Raw genomic sequence first — 21,233 nt, 5'->3', positions numbered from 1 at the left:
CTCGTGACTTGAGAGTTAATTTGATAAATGGAGATCACAACTTTTAAAAAAATTCTTATATTTGTCAAAGCCATTTTTAATTATTACACTAGTTGAGGTAGGAGTGGGAAGAAATAATGTTGGTGGAGGGAAATTCAGTTTAGTCCAGTAAAAATTTTCTGAAACACCTACTATGTGCCAACCATTTCTCTAGGCTCATGGGGGATCCAAAGACCAGAAAGGAAACACTGCTATTGGGATGCTTACATATATATGTATAACTGTATGTACATGTATAAATATACACATATAATTTTTCTCAGGATATAGGGTAAAGGAATTATGGAACTTAGAAATATTATCGTTGTGAATTTGAACGGGAAAACCATGTCCCAAAAGCTTTATAATAATTTATATGACTTTGAATTAGATGAAATAAGTAAAATATTCAGTAGCATCTACTTGTCTGGATAAAGAGTATCTGGTTATGTCAGTACTATTTTTCTTATAAACTACCAAAGGTCAGGAAGAGAAATTATTTTCCATATTCTCAGACATGGAGTTCTGCAGAAGTTAGGAAACTTTAATTCTCATTATGGCATTACCAAAATTGTGGTGTGACTTTATACAAGTCACTAATCTTTCTGAGTATCATTTTTCCTTCCTGTAAAAATGAGAGAAGTTGGAGTATTTATCTAAGATCCTTTCTAGTCTTCAGATTGTCATGATCTTTGTGATGCAGCTGGAAGTGTGGAAGGAACCCAGCTTGAACACTTACTTGGACTGACCACAACCTGCCTGACCTTCAGTGATATCATTTGTAAAACAGAAAAAATAATACTTTCATGGACTCTTTTAAGTGGTTGATTGTTATGAGGAAAGTACTTTGTAAACTGTAAAGTATTATGTCAATGTGAGCAGCTTTTTTACTGGAAGCTTGCCAAGCCTCTGTTCTAATCTGTAAAATAAAGAAAGTAGTATCTATCTCACAGAATTATTTTCAGGATCTAATGATTTAATGTAGGTAAAGCTCTTTTGCAAACTTTCAAACACTATACAAATGTTACCTATTCTTCTTCTAGACCAGTAAGTTTCTTGATTTAGGGATCAAGTCTCGGGGAGACCATTTTTTACCTTTGGTCAGAGAGTTGCCCAGAGCCTCTTAAAAGTGGGAAGGAAGGAAACAAGCATTTATTAAGTACCTACTCTGTGTTTAATCCTTACAACAACTCTGGAAAGTAGGAGCTATGTTCATTTTAGAGTTGAGGACATTGAGACCTACGGAGGTCAAGTGAATCGTCCAGAGCCCCAAAGCTAATAAATGTTTGAGGCCAAATTTGAATGTAGATCTTTCCAGTCTCCAGAATTCCAGAATTCTGTGTCCACAGCATCACTTCACTCCTCCTAAAGGTTAAATTGACTTGCCTAAGGACACATAGCATATATGTCTGAGGATAGAATTTGAACCCAAGTTTTCCTCATTCCAAGGCCAGCTTTCTTTGTAATTAATACAAGGACGTGTATATGGAGACATAGTAGAGCTTCAATGTCTAATGGTTTTGTCTTTTAAAAAAAAAAAAGGAGACATAGGGAACCCTGTTTTGTTTAATTTTCTTATAAAAGCCTAAAGTCAGTCTAGAAAGGTTAATGAACTGATGATGTGGGTTAAAGTGATGAAAGCTGCTTCAAGTTTATCATTTGCTTTTTACTTCAGCTTTGAGGTATGGGTAGTGCTGTTATCTGATGCAGAAGAAAACTGAATCTCCCATTAAAAACAAAGTAGGACATATACTTGTAGCTATTCTCCCCAAGAGTTAAAGTCTTCCTCCTAATATTTATACACATATTACCTTTTGAAGTATTGCCTCAGGCAGTTTTGTAATGAAGGGTGTGGGTAAAACATATTTCCCAAGTGTTCATGATTATGAAAGGCTCCCCACATTTATGTAAGGTTTATATGAGTCTTTGTGTGTCAAGTACAAGATAGTTTTCATAATTTAATTTTCCGTGATTGTCTAAATGGAAGATCTGTTTCTACATTTCTTCTACAAGATTACTTTAAAACCCCCCTGCTTTGAGAAGTTTTATTTGACCAGTTCCCTGTCATTGTGCACCTACTTATTTAGAATATATCTACTTATTTAGAACCAGGGCCCGCTAAAATCCTGAAGTTATCAGCAAGGCAAGACAAAAATTTATCATTTGTTCTGGTTTGAGTACAGATTCCCAGCTAATGTTAATTTCTCCATTACCCCAATATTTTATCCCCTATGCCAGTTATGTCCTTCCTTCCTTCCTTCCTTCCTTCCTTCCTTCCTTCCTTCCTTCCTTCCTTCCTTTCTTCCTTCCTTCCTTCCTTCCCTCCCTCCCTCCCTCTCTCCATCTTCTTTCTTCCCTTCCTCCCCCTCTTCTCTCTCTCTCTCTCTCTTTCTCTCTCTCTCTCTCTCTCTCTCTCTCTCTCTCTCTCTCTCTCTCTTTCTCTCTTTCTCTTTCCAGATGTTCTCTACTTTGCTTCTTCATTCAGGTTTAGAGATTTCTACCGAAATTCATTGCTCTTCCACTGACTCCATCTGCATGAGCTGTTCTTTCAGAACAAATGATAAAGCTTTATCTTTTAATCCAGTTATGAGTTCTTTCCCATCAAGTGGTCAAGGACTAAAGAAGTAGCATACATTATCTCTTAGCTCTCTTCTCCTTAACTTTTATTTTGTTTTTGTTCAGTGAATAGATAAGTCAAAAGTAAGATATTTTAAGGTGTCAAAAATAAAAGTAACCAGGTAGCCAGAAAATAACATATATTTGTTAATTTTTATGCTCTGAAAACAAAATACTCCATCAGCAGTTAATACTACACAACAGTCTATGATTTTGTCAATATGACTTAAGAAATGGTTTTTGATAATTTTGATAACAAAAATTGAATAAGTATGTGGCCAATTATGGACATTTGTTGCTATCATCATCAGAATTATCATTGTCTAATTTAGATGCCACCTACATTTTGTAAAAAGATATATTTAGGGCAGAAACTCCAGCTTTTATTTCTTTCACTATGTGAACAGCTACTTTCCTAAATAAATCAATGTATAAAGTAAATTATAATTGTTTTATTTGAATAAAATTAGCCAAGCATCTAAAATAAAAATTCCAAATTTCATAGGTTCAATTGTTGTTGGAGGGTGAGTTTGTGTTGTGAGAGTGAATGTAGCTTCTTTCCCAAAGAATTGATCCCTTAAACACTGCTTGTCTGAAGGTATGAAAATATTTATGCAAGAATAATACAGATAGTGTGGCCAGAGTAATGGAATAGCAATTACAAAGCTTAAGGTTGCTAGATTTATTAAGGGACTAGACCAGTGATGGTGAATCTTTTAGAGACCAAGTGCCCAAACTGCAACCTACATGATGCATGTGAACCCCCCCTGCCTTATTATAGACAGGAGGGAGGAAGCCCTCCCAATGGGCTGCTGGGCAGGGGGGGACAGTCATGTTAGAAATATTGTCAGGCACATGGAGAGAGAGGAGGAGGGAAGCAGCCCCCTCCAGCACACATGCCATAGGTTCACCAACATGAGTATAGGGGATTGCCTTCTCCCATTCTTGGACACTCCACCTTTCCTCAGAATGTTCTTTCTCTAGGCATTTTCAGGGTTTTCTAGGCTAAAACCCAGAAAAAGAGAATTGAGGAGGCAAGCACTTTTTCAGAGGAGGTGTGTTTTAAGGGTCGACACATCATAAAGTGAACTTTAGGGGACAAAAAGAGAAAGGAGGCATGTGCAGGATTTGGGGGATTTTCCCTAATTATAAAGATTTCCCCTTAATTGCAGTGATGCAAGGGGAGAAACACATCAAATAGAAAAAAACAAAGTGTACCAGGGAACATCAACATGTAGGTTTTACTGATTTGAATATGTGACTGTCTTTTGGGGAAAAGAGCAGCTAGCTCACTAGCTCACTAGCTGACATTTAGTTAGCTCTTTAAGCATTCCAAAGAGCTTTCCCCCAAAACAGCTCATGAATTAGGTTGTACCTAATTCATCCTCATTTTATAGAAGAAGAAACTGAGGCTTAGAGAGTTTGGGTGTAACCCACATTCGCACAGCTGAAGGAGAGAGCTATAATAACACAATCTAGTTTTCCACATTTTTAGGCCAGTGTTATTTCCATAGGGATATAGTTGCCTTGTTTCACTTACTATTTCATACTTTAAGGAAATGTGTCTTTTGGAGGGTTGGTTTTTTGGAGTGGGCTCATTTCACCACTGAAGACTGCAAACCTTTTATTGCAGGGATTCTTCATGTACAGTAGGTGAACTTCAAGAAAAAAAAAAGAATATGGATGCATATGCATATATAAAATGATTTCATTATAATTGATTTCCTTTGTAATGCTATGTATTTTATTTTATGCATTTTGAAACATGATTCTGAGAAGGTATCTGATTGCCAAAGGAATCCATGATATTAAAAAAAGTTAAGAATATTTGTTTTATGATTTAATAATAATAGTTATATATGGCATTATTCATCATTTAATATGTATATGGAATTCTTTCTCTACTCCTCTCTACCTCTTGGCTTACTTTGTCCTAGCTAAAGGCATGCCCAGGCAATTAGATGACGTAATGGATACTGTGCTGGACCTGAAAAGAGGACATGAGTTCCAACTAGGTCTCAGACTTTTACTAGAAGTTTGGCCCTGAGTATGTCACTCAAGTTTGTCAACTTGTTTGCCTCAGTTTCCTCAATTGTAAAATGAATTGGAGATGGAAGCATCTGATATCTTTGACAGGAAAACCCCAAATGGGGTCAGTAAGAATTAAACATCACCAATCCACTAAACAACAAAAATCCCACTTTCTATAGGAAGTTTTTTTCTGATCTCTTTTGATTCTAGGGTCTTCCCTCTGTTGGTTATCTCCAGTTTTCTCTGTATGTACTTGTTTGTATGGAATTGTTTTCATGTTTGGTTTTCAAACTTGGTCAGCTTTATGTTGTCTCCCTGATTAGATTGTAAGCTTCTTGAGATCAGAGACTATCTTACCTTTCTTCATATGCTCAGCACTTAGCACAGTGCCTACTACACAGCAGGAATTTAATAAATGTTTATTGACTGGCTAAGCACAGTCTTCATGAGTTGCTGTGGCTATTTTTTAAAAATCATATGATAACCACCACTCTGAAGATGAGCTTCTTTAAAATTAGCGAGGCTGGTCCTTGCATTTAAAAAAAAAAAAAGATATTCCCTAGTACATTCTCAAAGCACAAAATATTTAAAGGGTTATCATTGAAGAATTTGAAAAAGATTTGTTCACTTAGGCCCAAAGGACAAAACTAAGAATGATGAATGAAAACAGGCAGATTTAGGTTTAATGAAAACAAATTTTCCTAAATATTTGAGTTATTTTAAATTGGAAGAACCTGCCTTCAAAAGGTCTGAGTTTCCACCCATGGAGGCCTTCAAGCAAGGATTGTATGTCTGCTGGGGAGGTTGTAAGAGGAAATTCTAGTTGAGGTATGAACTAAACAGACTTTGTGACTCCTTTTGTTCTACGATTTTCACCTTACTGAATAAGACCTACTATAGACTGGACTCTACTGGCATGACCTTTAAGAACTCCAAGTCACCTCCATTCCACAGTGAAATATCTGAGTAGGTGTTTAGTGAAGAATTGAAGCTTTAGCAGTCATCAAATTCCTGCTGACTTGTTAATGACATTCACAATGTAAAAATAAGCTAGTTAAATAATAAGTACCATTCTGCTGGCAGGAAACCATTTTGTAGGCAAGGAAACTCTCCTTCTGCCATATGGATCCTTATCACACCTTTCTTTCCACCCTGATTTCTTTGTGTTAAATGTAGCAAAATGAAATTGGTGCAAAGCTCACTCCAGAGACTGAAGTGTCTTAATTGGGTCTACTTTTCCTTTATTAATGTAAATGAAAATGCAGAATTGGAGGCCAAAAATCATATCAAGGAATGGAAAGAATCTTTCCTTTGAGCCTTCTCTAACCATTTCCTTTTAAAATAAAAATCTCAAGGACAGAATCAACTGGATCAAGAATAGGAAAAAAGACATTACATGATTCTTTTTATGTAATTTTTAAAGCAAATGTTAATTAATAAATAACAAGTAATGACCTAGCTGTGGATGGGATAAAAACCCTCTTTGATATTCATTGTAAAACTAATAAAGAGGCAAGATAAAGTTATTATGAGAGACTGGATATCTATTTGAAGTCTAATTCTAATAAAAGAGCATTTGATAAATTCTTTACTTGCTGACTTGCTATGCTGACAGTTTCACTCTTAGAATGTAGGAGCAGCAATGAGGAGAGCTACTATGACATTGGACTTAATTTTGATGCTCTAGGAAGACACCATATATACATTTTTCATTCAATGTAAAATTCATGTTCAAATTAATTTAAGCAAGCATTTATAAAGCACTTTCTTTTTTTCTTTATTCAAAGATATTTCATTTTCTCAATTACATGTAATAACCATTTTCAATAGGTTTTCTGAAATTATAAGATCCAAATTGTCTCCCTTCCTCCCTTCCCTCTCCCCTCTCTCTCAGAGATGGTAAGCAATTTGATCTGGGTTATATATTTGTTTTGCAAAAAATACTTCCATATTGATCATTGTTATAAAAGAATACTCACATAATACTAAAACCCTAAAATAAAACCATAAATAAACTAATGTAAGCATTAAGCACTTTCAATATTCAAGTTGTTGTGTTAGGCACCTATAAAGACAAAAGTCAAAAAAGTAGTCCTTGCCCTCAAGGAGCTTACATTCTCCAGGAAGATAGTATTACCAGTGCTGGTTTAGTACTTCACTATTTCACAAACCTGATCTTTCTGGCATTTAGTGTATGCTATAAATCTTCACTTGTTCAGGTTGAATAATGAGAATCATGCTAAAAAGAATGAATAAAACACGCATTTTTGCATAGCATTTTATTCCTCTCTTGATCATTTTCAAGGTGAGGATGTTAAAAGAAATTGAAAGGGTGTTCTTTTTTTTAAATTACCTTCTGATGATTTTGTCTTTTTTCTTTCCACCTATTTATAGGTTCCCTGAATGATACCTAGTTATAAGAATACAATGCTCCAATAACTGTACATGAAACTGTATTCATGTAGCCTGTAGAAGGTCTCTTCAGTTGGTCTCATAGGAGCACCACATGGGAAGCTGGGCCTGTTCCAACTTGTATTTGATCCCAGAGTTTGTGTATATCCAGGGATCTATCAATCATTCGGTTATATATAATGATATTTGCTTTCTTGTTAATGGAATGGAACATTTGCATTTGCCTAGAGGTATGATTATGGTATGGCTCTCTTGCTTTTGAAAAAATTCTAAATGAGACCAGTGTCTACTCCCTTTACTGCATTTCAGCTTGCTGAATCAGGGATAAGCTCTGCCATCTCTTGAAAGGGGTCAGGATCTCTTCCTGAGTTTCCACCAGCTGCCATTAATTATACTTGAAAAAGATTTGGCTGCTACCTGATTTTTTTTTTCTTTCTGTTAATAACTAGAGTACATGAATAATAATGTCTGTTGGTGGAAAGAGGGAGGGTGATACAGAAGAGAAAGGAAATGGGCCCAATTAGAAGGTAAACAATATAAATAATTTTTTTTTTTTGCTTATTGTATCCCCATCTCTTCTTCTTGAAACCTGGTAGGGGGTAGGTTGGAATCAGGAATGAGAACCATTTCAGTTCAAATCACTATTTTCTAGCAGTAGTTTCCCACAAAAGTCTCAGAAATGGACTGCCCAACCCTGTCTATCACTCTTTCTTCCTCTTAGTAGATGATTCTATGACTTTTTCTTTCCCAACAACTCCAAACTCAAGTTAAAAAAGACATTACCAAATTGGTACCAAATCTGTTTTCTAGTTCCAGCAGGGTTCTATTCTTCTGCTGGCCAGACAGCTTTATAGAAACACTTTCCATGTGGGAGCCCTAATTCCTTGGGCTTTATCCATAGTATACACTAAGAAGGCTGTTCTAGAGTTTAGATACTGAAAGGCAAGAAACTACCAGCTGCTTTAGCTTAAGTTGCCTTAAGGAATCAGGGTACTTAATAACTAATGGCAGATTTAGATTCCTTCAAACTTGCTTTCTCTTTAAAAAGTTAAGTTAGTGTCCACTGCATTATGCAAACACTGAAACCCATTTTGTAATCCCTTGCACTGAACTGTGAACTATGCAATGAACATATTAATTAGAATGCTGTGATGTAACTAATGATGAATAGTCATTTTCACAATAAATTTCTGAGTGTTCATTTGGTTTGTTGCTAGTCCTTGTAGGAACTTAGTGTATGGATATGATTTTCCTAGTTAGTATTTTCTTATCTTTGTACCTGTACTTTGCCTTGCATTATATGTGTAAGGCACTGGACAAGTATTTGTTAAATGAATCAGTGATATGATTGTTACTTGTAGGCAGCAGTGTTATCTCTAGGGCTTTCATTTGCAAAAGAAGTAATCATGATTTCAGTGTGATAAAAAATCTTTCTCATTCTAAAAAAAACATTTAGCATAGATCCTTATGATTTGTTCTTTCTTTGCCTTGGCAATAGAAATATATTTATTTAAAGAGCAGGAACAGGGGACTCCTTTTAGAAGGCATTCATAGATTAATACAAGGATTAATTTATAAATGAATGTTTTTTGGGGAAAGTTTTATTCCTTTTCCCAGCAACTTAAAAGAGTGAGACTCCTAGGACTCAAGGACCTTAGTTGTGTGGGAACATCAGAGGAAGAGCCTTGGTACAGGTAGAAATGCTGACAGTAAAATCCCTTTCTGGAGTTAAGCACTGGGCCCTACTGTCAGCTAGGCTCTTCTCACAGATGGGAATCCTAGTAACCTGTGGCAATAGTAGGGGGATGGATGGGTTGGGGAAAGGAGAAAATCATATAATTCTTTACCCAATTCTTTTGCTTGATAGAAAACGGAGGCAACTGAGAGATGTTGCTGTTTGCCCAAGATCATGCAAGGGTAAACAGAACAGGGTTGAAAATTGAGCTCATTTATGCTGTAACTCTAAATCCAGGGCTCTTCCTGCTCCCTTTCCCATAATGTCCTCACAGTGAGTATCAATCACAACAGCAGTTCCCCAACAAATCTAGCAGATGTGGCCATGAAATCACACAGGCCTATTGGACTCCTTTGATCCATGTCAATGTACGAAAACAACAGTGGAGTTACTAAAAAAATCAGATCTACTTCACTAACTGTAGCCATTGAAACAAATGCAAAGAGTCCAGTAATTCAAGCATAGGGATTCTTAAATAATGAAGCACTTGCAGGTGGCTATTATAGTAACCCCCTGATTTGACTTCTCTGAAATTCCCTCCCATTTTAGTTTGTCATAAATCAGTCCTTTCAGAATTGAGTCACTCATTCTTCTCTGATATTGTCAATATAATTGTGGGTTTGGACTTGCATATCAGAGTACAAATCACACTAGTAATAACTGCTGCCCTTCTTGTTCAGAGTTCACATTTTGTTTTGTAAACAGAATCCATAGATGATTTATATCAGATGGGCTTCTGTTGTTAACCTTATATAAAGAGAATAGATCTAACCTTTTTCCTTCCCCAACACCATTTTCATGAAATCTTTTTTCAGTTTTATCTTCAGCTAAATGTTACTTTCACTCAACTTCATGGCCTGATATGTGATATTTGTGCCTCTAGTGTGAATTTCATTTTATTTTTAAAGGTACATTTATTTTGTATTTTAAGATCCTATGAAAGGAATTTCAGTAAATAATGAATATAATGTGGTGGCTATTATTGAAGGATTTGGCAAGCTAGGAAGAAAACCAGGGAGCAATTATTAGCAGGCAAATCACTAAAAAAATCATCTTTTTAGAAAGGTTAAAAAAGGTGAGCATAAACTTACTGATTGCTTTATACATGTTATGACAAATATATATGTGTGTGTGTGTGTTATATATTTAAAGTTAATTTTGAGCACAAGCCCAGAATGTTGTCTAATGTTCAGTATAGAACAGATAACCAGAAAATCTTTAATGTATGAGGCTTAGTTTATTACTAAGCTTCCAAGTCTTATTGATTTGATCTAAATAATATTTTAACATCTGGCCCCTTCAGTTCCCCATCACTAAAACTATTTCAGTTCATGTCTCTCCTCCCTTCCTGCCTAGAGTATTGTAATAACTTCCCAATTAGCCTTCCACTCTCCAGTTTATACTCTCTTCAATCTGTCTTCCACATTTCTATCCAAGTTGTTTCCGGGTCTTTCATTTCTTAATCAAAAACATTCAGTGGCCTCCATTTTACCAAACAAAACAGAAACTCCTTTCTATTCAGGGCCTTGAACTAGATTTAATCTGCCTGTTCAGCCTTATCTCATATAGTTCCCTTTGCTGTACTTAGTGTTCTAGACAAATAGGACTACTTCCCTCCAACAATAAAATTCTAATTCCCTACATCTCTTCCAAGATAAAATTTTTTGATACAAATGATATCCCATTTCTTAAGCCTTCCTTGAAAATGACCTTTGGGACTGCCTCTCCTCACAGCATTATCTCTTCACATACACCAGTAGTAGAGTCAAACCAAGACCAAAACACTGGAGAAGGCTAGGGCTCTAGTTAATTCCTTTTTATTTAATTTTAATTAATTAATTAAGAATATTTTTCCATGGTTACATGATTCTTTCCTCGCTCTTCCCTCCTCCCTCCTCCCTCCCAAAGCTGATGAGCAATTCCACAGATGTTCAAAAGCCATTTTCATAATATTAATATTTGCAATAGAGTGATCATTCAAAGTCAAAATCCCCAGTCATATATGCTGGAACCATGTGATCAATCATATGTTGTTCTTCTGTGTTTCCACTTCCACACTTCTTTCTCTGGATGTGGATAGTGTCCTTTCTCATAAGTTCCTTAGGATTGTCCTGGATCATTGCAAATAATGCCTGTTTAAAAAAAGACATCACACCAAGTTCCACCTCTTTGGGCAACTGAAAGAAAAGTCTTGTTAACAGACTATGGAACTATTTACTGTTATGAACATGTTCTTCAGGGTCTCTCCAAAGCACTTTATTATACATCAATTATTACAACTCTCTTAGGAGCAGGTTCTCCAGCCTCTCTCACACAGATAATTTGCATTATCTTAGTCCTCTGATAGGCTTTGCACATTGACCAGCCCCTTGTCTTAGTCCTCTGATAGGCTTTGCACATTGACCAGCCCCTTGTGTAAGTCCTAGTTTGTCCTATGCACAGTGCTGTTTACAAAGATGAATAGGTCCTGCTCTCAAAGAGCTTACAGTGTCCTAGGAGACATGCCACCCATAAATATAGTTCGATGTAGAATGTGAAAGGAGCAAAAGAAAGATCCAGAAACACAAGGAGATTAATTAACAGGCAATTACAATTAATAAATCAAAAGGAAGTTTTTTTTTTATTTGCTGTTGAAAAGGTTCTAATATGTGTATCTACAGAATTTGTGAATAGAAAAAATGTATTTCTACTAGTCTCTTTCCTGTAAAGTTGTTCAGTATTTAGTGTTCATTACTGACATGTCCTTAAATTAATAGAATTTATTTTGAGAGTATCTGTTGTAAGTCAGTGAGAAAGACTAGAGAAATTGGCCACCAAACGGTACCTTCAGTAATATTTTGTACAATAGGAGGAAGAAAGTATATATACAAATACTAAAAGTTGAGGGGTGGGGTGGAGTACAACACAGAGAAGCGTGGGAGGGATATTATGCATTAAAATATGGATAGATGACTGCTTTACTCATTTTCATTACTGCTACTAGCTACAGAAGTGATACTTGGGTAGATAGTGGGGACTCTAGAGTAAAAAAAAATAGTTTAACTTAACCCTATGGACTGTGGCCCCCAGTCCCTTATTACTTTTCTACTTTTCATAAAAAAAAAAAAAAGATTGAATTTTTCTACTTTTCTTAATAGAAGACTAGAGTGGCTATAAATGTGTAACTTTAATCAAGTGCAACAAGTTGTAAAGCAGATATGGGATTTTGAACTATATAGACAGAACCTATGAACACTGGATCTGGGAAGTTTTGAGGTTAAGGAATACTCCTGGGAAGGTTAAGGAATACTCCTGGGAAAATATAAATGTAAAGGAATTTGGGAGCTAAGAAAAGAAAATTAAGCCTATTTCCAGCACCCTAAATTGTGACACTCAAGTGTTTTTTTAAATTTAATGTTTTTATAAAAACCTTAACTATTAATCATTATAACATTATAACCAACTATAAGGTTGCTTTTTAACTATATATTTACATTTGAAAATTTAATGAGGATGATATGCTCTGTACATTCTCTAACCCCTTGTTACACTAGCAATTTCCACCTTATGCTCATAGTTATGCTATCTACTTTTTGAAATTTTCTATTTAAATGAAAAATCATTTATTAAGTGCTATGTGCCAAGTAAGCACCATACTAAGAATTGGGACAGAAACGTAAAAGCAAAGACAATAGTCCTTGCCTTGGAAGAAGCTTACATTCCAATTGCACATAGATGTTTGATGGATTAGTATGCATATTTTTGGTTTAGAAAGTTGTAGGGGTGATGAGTAGAACCATTGTGAAGTAGACTGACACCCTTCCTTGTAGATGTGACAGATTGATTTGATTTGATTATGGTTCAAAAACAGAAAGAGGGGACATGGAAGACACAAATAGTGTAAAAAGGCAGCTATTGAGAGGAGCCTTTTGGAGCCAGTTGTAAATGTCTTGGACCTCTGAGATAACTTAACAATTGTGAGAGGGAGAGGAGAATGGGCTATTCTAGAAGTTGAAAGGGTTAAATTCTCTAGGGCATGATTTCTAGTCTAGTAAATGAATTTGCTAGCAAGAAGTCCAGAGTGTAATGTAATTCATGATTTCTTTTAATTCTTTAATATTGCTTGCATTATTATATTTCATTGAATTTCTCTACCACAATTTAATCATTCCCTATAATTGAATATTTGGGTTGCTTCCAGTTTTGCTTTGTTTTTGTTATTTGCAATTAAACATGTAGCACCTGGGGCACCCTCAGCTTGTTACAGGGTGGGTCCCTTAGAGACAGTTTTACCAAAGTTCAAGGTATCCTATAGGACTGAATAGTCCATATGAAAATTTTGGCTGGATAGTAAAATACTAAAATGTAAGATGGTATGGGCGATGTCTTTTCACCTCTGAAAAATTGGATTTAAGTGAGGCAGAGCTGCAAAAAATCATCAGCCTCATTCTTTCTTCTAAAGCAATCTATCCAAATGGAAAAACAAAAGTCGAGAGGACTGGTGAGGACCCAGGATACAGTTTTAATCTTTGGTGCCTAGGCAAAACCTGGTGGTCATTTCCTATAATGGTTATTCATCTAATAACTATCAAACAGCTTAGTGCCTGGTGTGTTCCAACTCCACATTTCTCCCAAGGCTTGCTGAAAGGCAAAGAGACAAAGGTTAAGCCCAGATGAGAAGATCATAATCTCCACCATCCCAGCCACATTCTTGGTCTTTCACATATACAGATATACCTCCAAGCAAAGCCTGAAAAGGCTTTGAAATGTACCTGGCTACTACGAAAATCTTCAACCAGATAGCTCCTTTTGTTGTTGGTGGTGGTTTTTTGGGGGAGGTATATTTCACACATAATTTTGATAAATACATTATTTAATATTTCAGAAGGATAACATTGACTTTTTTCCCCATGGAATTCTGTTCCAATTTTGCATAACAGGAGGGGCTAAAAGATCTAATAGATTGGGAAATAGTGAATTAATAATAAGGCTTTTTGCTAAGGTAAAAATAGGTAAAACAAATTAGTTTTGAGAATAGGAACTTCACTTAGTTATTCAAAATTACACTTCATGGGGGCAGCCGGGGGGCTCAGTGGATTGAGAGAGAGGCCTAGAGATGAGAGGTTCCAGGCTCAAATCTGGCCTCAGACACTTCCTAGCTGTGTGACCCTGAGCAAGTCATGTAATCCCCATTGCCTAGGCCTTAACACTCTTCTGCTTTGGAACCAATACCCAGTATTGATTCTAAGATGGAAGGTAAGGATTTTTAAAAAAATTACACTTCAGAAGTTTAAGTTCTTTGCATAAAGTTTAGCAAACCCATTTATGGAGGTTTTAGAAGTGACCTTAGTTGCTATAAATCAAGAGAGTAATATTCCGTAGCCTTTAATTAGAAAACAAAAGTTGAGAAGACACTCAATCCGATAACAAACATTTGGCTCTTCATTTAAATAATAGAAGATGAAAGATGGAAGTGATTGCTGGATGGGAGAAAAGAAACTGATGAAATATAATGTTGGAGAGATGAATGGAATCGGAATTTGTATCGGAAGTTTGGAATAGGAGTTCAAAATTTCTTAAGGATTTTCTTGGTTGGATTGTCTGGAATTGGAATTGGACTGTCTCAATTATTATAAGCTACTCAGATAGAGCCCTGGCTCTGGAGTCAGGAAGATGAGTTCAGATTTAGTTTCTGACACTCACTAGTTGTGTGACCCTGGGCAAGTCACTTAATCTCAGTCTACTTCAATTTCTTCAACTGTTAAAATGGGAATAATAATAATAATCGACTTCTTAGGGTTGTTGTTAAGATCAAATGAGATAATATTCATAAAGCACTTACCACAGTACCTGGCTCATAGTAGGCACTTAATAAATGCTTGTCTCCTCCTTCCCTTGGCTTCTGAGATCCCTTCTAGTTCCAGATCTAAGCTCCTATGCCCAATCAGGTATCTTGGACTTCTGTGACATCAACAGCTTACATGATGTGATTTCTTCATAGCTTTGATTTCAGTTTCTCTATCCCAGGGGTCTGTGAACTTTAAAAAAAGTTCTTTTTTTGATAGCCATATTCAATATAACTGAACATAATTCATTTCAATTTAAATAATTAAGCACATATAATTGATTTCTATCATAGTACCATGTGTTTTATTTCCTATATTTGGAAACATTCTGAGATCACCTCCAATTTATCCTGCATACATCTTGTTTGTACAGTTATTATCCACTCTTTGATGTTGCCTGTCTTTGTATACACAGAACTTAACACTGTATCCAAGCAAAGAGTTAAGCACTTTCCAAATGTTTGACTTCACTTGTCTTGAGAAGGAAGAAGTACATAGGCTTCTTTCTCCAATTTGCCAAAGTGATCCATGACAAAAACAACCAAGAACTTCTCTACTGTACCCCTTTAGGGCGTGGGGCAGGGAGAAGGCGATTCATCATCCTGAGGTTAACTTGATGAACATCTCTAAATTTTCAGAGACTGATTCCAGGTGATTTTCACTGGTCCATAATTCTTAGCTTTTCCAATTTTGCAGGCAGGACCTGCCAGAATTTGCTCTTGATTGGCATGTTCTTCAAGGGTTCAAGGTCCCCTTCATAATAGGTTGAAGCATCTGAAGAAAACTTGAACAATGTAGTTTTAAAAAATCTTTTCTAAAATTAAAAAATACCCCCAACTCTCCCCCCACCCCCATCTGCTTGGGAGGGCACTTTCCTTTTTAAAAAACAGTGAAGTTTTTCCTAATTCCCTTAAGCAAAAAAACTAAAAAAAAATTCAAACACCCACGGAAGTGGTGAGAAAATTCTAAAAAATAAACTGTGGAGGCAACTCTATGGCATTTTTCTGAAAGAAGGGGCTGCTCTGTAACCCCTAGGAGGATGCTTAACACCCTAACAAAATCTATCACCTAAGAAAAGTAAACAAATCAAACCTTCCACATTAATCCAAAATGCTATTGTAAATTCTAACAATTATTGCTTTATTTAAAAAAAGATTGGCACCCTGGCCCAGAATAAGCGTTTGATAAATGCTTCTTGATTTGAGAAAGGCAGCTAAGCTTTACTGAGCTAGTTTTTAAAGCATGGCTTCAATTTGGAGGTTGTTTTCTGAGGTTATTTCAATTCGCAAGCAAATTTCATTAGACTAGGCAGGCTGTGCAAGAATTGAGAAAGAAAAGCCTTATTTAAACCTGTCCGCGCCGCCAGGTCCGCCATCGCTTCCCAGAAGAGTCAATTTTATTCAATCCCTCCCATCCCGTGCCAGGCTGGTATCCCAGGATAGGACCGTGTGCCTCCTCTCTTCAGCTCAAGACTAGGTCCTCCGCCTCGCCCCTGGATGGGAGGGGCCTGAGAGCAGATCCAGGTTGTCCGGAAAGCTCCACTTAAACGGGGGTTGGCGGGGGTTGGGGTTGGGGTGGTGGTTCGGTGAGTAACCGAGTAGGGGGGATCGTAATTGGCTGGCAGGATTCTCTTCCTTGCTTCCACCAGAACTTTCGGATCGGGACGCGGGCCCTTTAAAAGAGAAGCCAAGGCTCCCTCCGGCGCCTGGAACTGGGCGGGTAATAACAACAATTAAAAAACTTTTTCGACTACGTCTGCCGCTTCCGCTCCCTCCGCCGCCGAGTTTCCTGCGCCGCCGCTCCGGACATCTGTGAACTTCCTGACCTCTTTCTCCATCGACCCTCGGGGCCCAGACCGTTGGTGACCGGCCCAGCCTGGGCTCGCCCCGAGACGGCGGCGCCCCCTAAGTCAGGGCGCCGCCATGGACCACCTGAACACATTCTCGAGCAAGAGCGGGCGCCTGCTGCGTACCACTGCCTACCGTCTGTGGGGGAGCAGTGGCCACAGCAGCAGTAGCAGCAGCAGTAGCGACATGCCGCCTCGGCAGGTGAACTTCCAAGATTTCCTGAGGGAAGATTCTCAGCGGGGGACCTCGACGGTGCATGGTGAGGCTTCAGCGTACCCCAGAAGACCGTGATCGGCGGTGGGGGCCGGGGCAGAAGAAGAGAGGATGTTTCGGGCGTGGAGGTTCAGGAAACCCGAGTGTTTGTGTAGGAATTCTGTGCGCGCGTGTGCAAATATCCTGCCCTCCAGGTGTGTGCGTGAGTGGGTGTGCACACAAGTAGGAATTTGGCCACCAGCCGGAGCGCTCATCCCCAAGTTTGGGTGTAGAGGTGTGTGTCTCTGCAGGAATCCTGCCCACTTCATTTTGTGTGTGTGTGTGTGTGTGTGTGTTTAGCTGTCAAGTATGTCTGTGATTGTGTAGAAATCGTGGCCACCAGCTGTATGGCTTTTGGTGTGTCTGTGCAGGAATCCTGGGCATTGCCTAGTGGGTATTTGTGGGTGTGTGCCTGCCTACACGTGCAAGAATTGTGACTGCTGGACATACGTGTAGTTTTTATGCCTGTTTATGTGTGCGTGTGTCTGCGGATTCTTGACCCCTAAGACTTGGAGCTATTGGGATGCTCCGAAATATAGGGAACCTATTGAAGGAGGGTGGTTTTATGGGCAAGGCATATCCAAGTACTGTGCCAATTAATGGGTTATACAGTTCTTAACCTGTAGTGTGTGACCTTGTTTTAAAAGTATATGTATGATATATAAAAATATATGTATGTACATATGTTTATACACGTATATTTAATCACTTTATTTCAAGGTAATTGGTTACTTTTGTAGTGGTCCTTAGACATCACTAGCCTGTCAAAAGAGGTCCGTGACACTTTAAAAAAGGTTATTTAAAATAAAACTTAACCCTAGTTAGGAAAAAAAAAAACAACTTGCTGCTTGCTAGTTATTTTTGCTGTGCAATCCTGCTTTCCCCACTTCAAAGACTTTATTTTCCAGTCCCAATGAAGGATACACGGAAAAGAAACATCTGGGGCTTTTAACATGAAAGTAAACATTGTGATAGTTACAGCCCCTTATTTCTGATATTCTTTCAATGTATGATTTCTTTGCCAGTCTTTTTCAATGTGGCTTTTGCCAGTGGAACAATTAAATCAAACTGAGTCTTAAAATATTTTGACATGAATAATCTATTAAAAGTTTGGACATTACAGTAGGGGTTCTTAGCCAGGGACCCTTGAACTGAAGTACTTTTTTATTTTGATAGTTTTTAAAAAAAAATATAATTGACTTCCTTTGTAACCCTATGTATTTTATTTATTGGATTTAAAGTCATCATTTTGAGAAGACTAATATAGGTTTTATCAAAACACCAAATGACATAAAAAGATTTAAAAGTTCTGTACATATAGTGTCCTCTGATTACATAAGAGATATAGGTTTAAATGAGACACACTGTCTTAAAATGGCTACAATTTTCAATTCCTTTGCCATTTGTAGTGATGATTATGAATACTTTATTAGTAATTTCTCTCATCACAATGGCTTTGTTCCAAATTCTTGATATTTTAATTTAATAATATTCTTTTAAGGAAACTAGAAAATCCATATACAAAATTAAATTGTGTTTAATATTTATTTCTTTAGTTTTCTCCTCTGTGGTCTAATCATACAAAAGAATTCTCTGTTAGTATCTCACTGGTTGGCTCAATCCCCTCTCCCTTTCAAATAAAATTCTTAGTTTGAATTGATTTACAACTGATTGAAGACAATGTTGATAGAATGTCTAATTATTGCTAAACTTCCTATTCTATCTTGAACATTTGTAAAGGCATTTTAAACAAAAGTTTATTGGATGGAATGGAATTCTGGATTTTAATATGGTTATTAGTTTAAGTTCATTTGCTTGCTAGATTCTAGCTTTTTAGTCCAAATGACCCTGGAATCTAGAGCCATTCTTCCTTTCTATTCTTTGCTACTTATACACATGTAAATAAGTTAGTATGACTATATAATAATATATTTATATTCTAGTGGATTTATGATGTCATTTATCTGAATATCCTCTATATGAATGCAGATCATAAACCATTCCTATATGACTTTTCCATATCCTCCAATAAATCTGCTCTACATGCCTAGTTCCTTCCTCTCGTTCTCTTGACTTAGCTTAGATACTATTGCAGCCCTCAGATGGTTCATCAGGGTGTTGCAATCTGGCTATATACCATTTTTTTTTCAGCAATATGCCTGTTTATGCACTTGAATCATTCATAATTTTGGTTCTTTTGAGACTTGCTAGTCAAGTCAGTAAAAGAATTTATTAAGGACTTCCTATACCAAGCACTCTTTGAATACAGAAAGAAGGCCAAAACAGTTATTGCCTACGCAGAGTAAATGAAAGATAATCTAAGAAAGAAAGCACTGAGCTTATTCTTGAAGGAAGCTAGTGAAGACAAGAGGGAGAGGAAGAACTCTCTCTTCATTGGGGGACAGTCAGTGAAAAACTGTCCTGTAGAGTTTCATCAAGAAGGTGAATTGAATGACCCTGGATCATAGAATATGTGGAAAGGTGCAAGAAGGTCCTGAAGGTAGGAAGGACTTTAAAAGTCACTCAGAGGGTTTTATATTTATTCCTGGGCTAACAGAGCCACTGGAGTTTAATGAGTAGAGAGGGTGACCTGGTTAGACCTGCACCTATGGAAGATCACTTCAGCAGCTTAGTGGACAATGGGTAGGAGTGGGGAGAGACTTGAGGCAGGGAGATCAACCAGAAGGCTTAATGCAGTAATGCCAATTATGAGCTGAAGAGGACCTGCACCAAAGACCTGCAGGTATGAGTGGAGAGAAGGGGACATATGTAAGAGATGTGATTGTAGTAATGACAAAACGAATAACTTATTGAACTGAATAGTGAGAGAGGAATTGAAGAAGACTTTAAGGTTGGAAGCCTGGGTGACGAGGAGGGTAGTAGTGTGCTTGACAATATTAGGGAAGTTTGGGAAAAGGAAAAGATTTTGAAAAATGAATGTTGTATAATTGAACATCTGTTACCCCCCAAAAAGAATTACATTTTCCTGGGAGCCCACTGACTTCCTGTCCTTAGGGACTTCCTGTAGACAGAGGATATTAGCAAGTGGGCGGTCCTCTTGGGCCTCTTTGGCATCTTTGGCTTGATGGGTGGCGAGTGAGATTTTCAACAGGCTGATCAGTCATGGGCACATGGTCTTTATTTTGTATCCTCTTTATTCCTTTATGTTAAATGATCATAAATAAATCTTTTAAAATATAATATTTTTATTATTTAAATTTAATTTTTATAGTTTGTGATGTGTAGGAGGCATTTGGTACATGATGAACTTGGGAGAGAGATTAGGGCCAGATATAATTATATAAGCATTAATATCATATAGTAGATACTTAATCTATGCTTGTTGACTGACTCACTGACCAAAACATTATTGATATTATTAAAGATGGGCCTTTTTTTCAAGAAGAACCCTGGAGTCATTTAAAGAACTTAGAGATTTCCTAAGGGCAATCCAGCCTGCTTCCGTACAAATATGTTGCTCATTTGCAATGACTTTCTGATATAGTCCTACACAGTAAAAGTCTTCCTATCCTTGTTTGCCTGAACTCTGTTGAGTGATTATAAGTTTCATTTAGGAGAGACTCTATAGTGTCCTATAGTTAGATGTAGTTAGCAATCTGGAAACAGAAACACCTAAAAGACCTCACCATCTGTAATTTCTTTTCTTTCTTTTTTTTTTTTTAAAAGCCTCACCTTTTGTCTTAGAATCAACACTGTATATTGGTTCTAGGGCAGAAGAGTGGTCTAGGCAAGAGTGGTTCAGTGACTTGCCCAGGGTAATGTAGCTAGGAAGTGTTCAAGGCCAGACTTGAACCTAGGACCTCTTGTCTCTAGGTTTGACTCTCAATCCACTGAGTCACCTAGCTGCCCTCCTTTTTTTCTTTTAGAGTCTGCATCCTTCATGATATTTGACACTTGGTGAGCATATAGATCTTGCCTCATTTGATGATGATAATAAGAAAGCTATGATTTTGTCATATTTTGTTGGGGGAGATCCTTCAAGTCAGTGTTTTTTTCTGTTGAATTAGGCACTTCTTTATGTAGTCAGCAAACAGTATTCCCTGTGGAATTTGTATTCTCCGAATTCTTGTCATTTACTTATGAATAAAGATTTGTTATGCTGTAAGATTTTGTTTGAAAAAGTCTGCAGGTTCCTTTCTCATTCCTTTAACAAGAGTGCCATCAATGTATGCAAGTTAATTCCCACAAAATTTTTATGGAGTTGAAGATAGCTTGGTTGATCTCTCTTGATTTGGTTAACAAACTGAAATTTTTTTCAAGCCTTTTAACATTTTCCGTTCTTTCAGATACTTTGATAATTAATCCTTTAACACTTACAAAATTTCATTGAGTCACCCTGGTCAATAATTGGCCCAGTTTTACATCTTTTCTGTTCTTTTTCAGTGCCATTTCTACTTGTTCATGCAGCACATCCCTGGGACTATGTTTTTTAATCTACCAGTGTTGTATTATGATACTTTTAGATTTCTCTTCTGA

At 37.0% G+C, this 21,233-nt stretch overlaps 1 protein-coding gene and 1 long non-coding RNA gene across 11 annotated transcripts in view; one reads left to right on the top strand and one right to left on the bottom strand.

Moving 5' to 3' along the window:
* Positions 1-21,233, top strand: part of OXR1 (oxidation resistance 1) — a 593,469-nt gene that overhangs the window by 456,399 nt on the left and 115,837 nt on the right. For 2 of the 10 annotated variants that reach the window (XM_056823194.1, XM_007488212.3), the window contains exon 1: positions 16,560-16,743. The exons of 7 other annotated variants lie outside the window; for them this stretch is intronic. In XM_056823194.1, the coding sequence (XP_056679172.1) occupies positions 16,560-16,743 (184 nt within the window). Of the gene's footprint in view, positions 1-16,559; positions 16,744-16,808; positions 16,972-21,233 lie in introns of those variants that run through there. One more of the 10 variants, XM_016431855.2, reaches the window with a different exon arrangement.
* On the bottom strand, positions 10,614-16,122 carry LOC103093552 (uncharacterized). The gene is made up of 3 exons (XR_008917534.1): positions 15,988-16,122; positions 14,634-14,829; positions 10,614-13,432 (listed from the first exon to the last, which is right to left on the bottom strand). It is a non-coding gene; the product is annotated as an uncharacterized LOC103093552 (long non-coding RNA).

This window comes from Monodelphis domestica, chromosome 3 (assembly GCF_027887165.1).
Source record: "Monodelphis domestica isolate mMonDom1 chromosome 3, mMonDom1.pri, whole genome shotgun sequence".
NCBI classification, from domain to species: domain Eukaryota; kingdom Metazoa; phylum Chordata; class Mammalia; order Didelphimorphia; family Didelphidae; genus Monodelphis; species Monodelphis domestica.
This window is presented reverse-complemented; position numbering and strand designations above follow the sequence as displayed.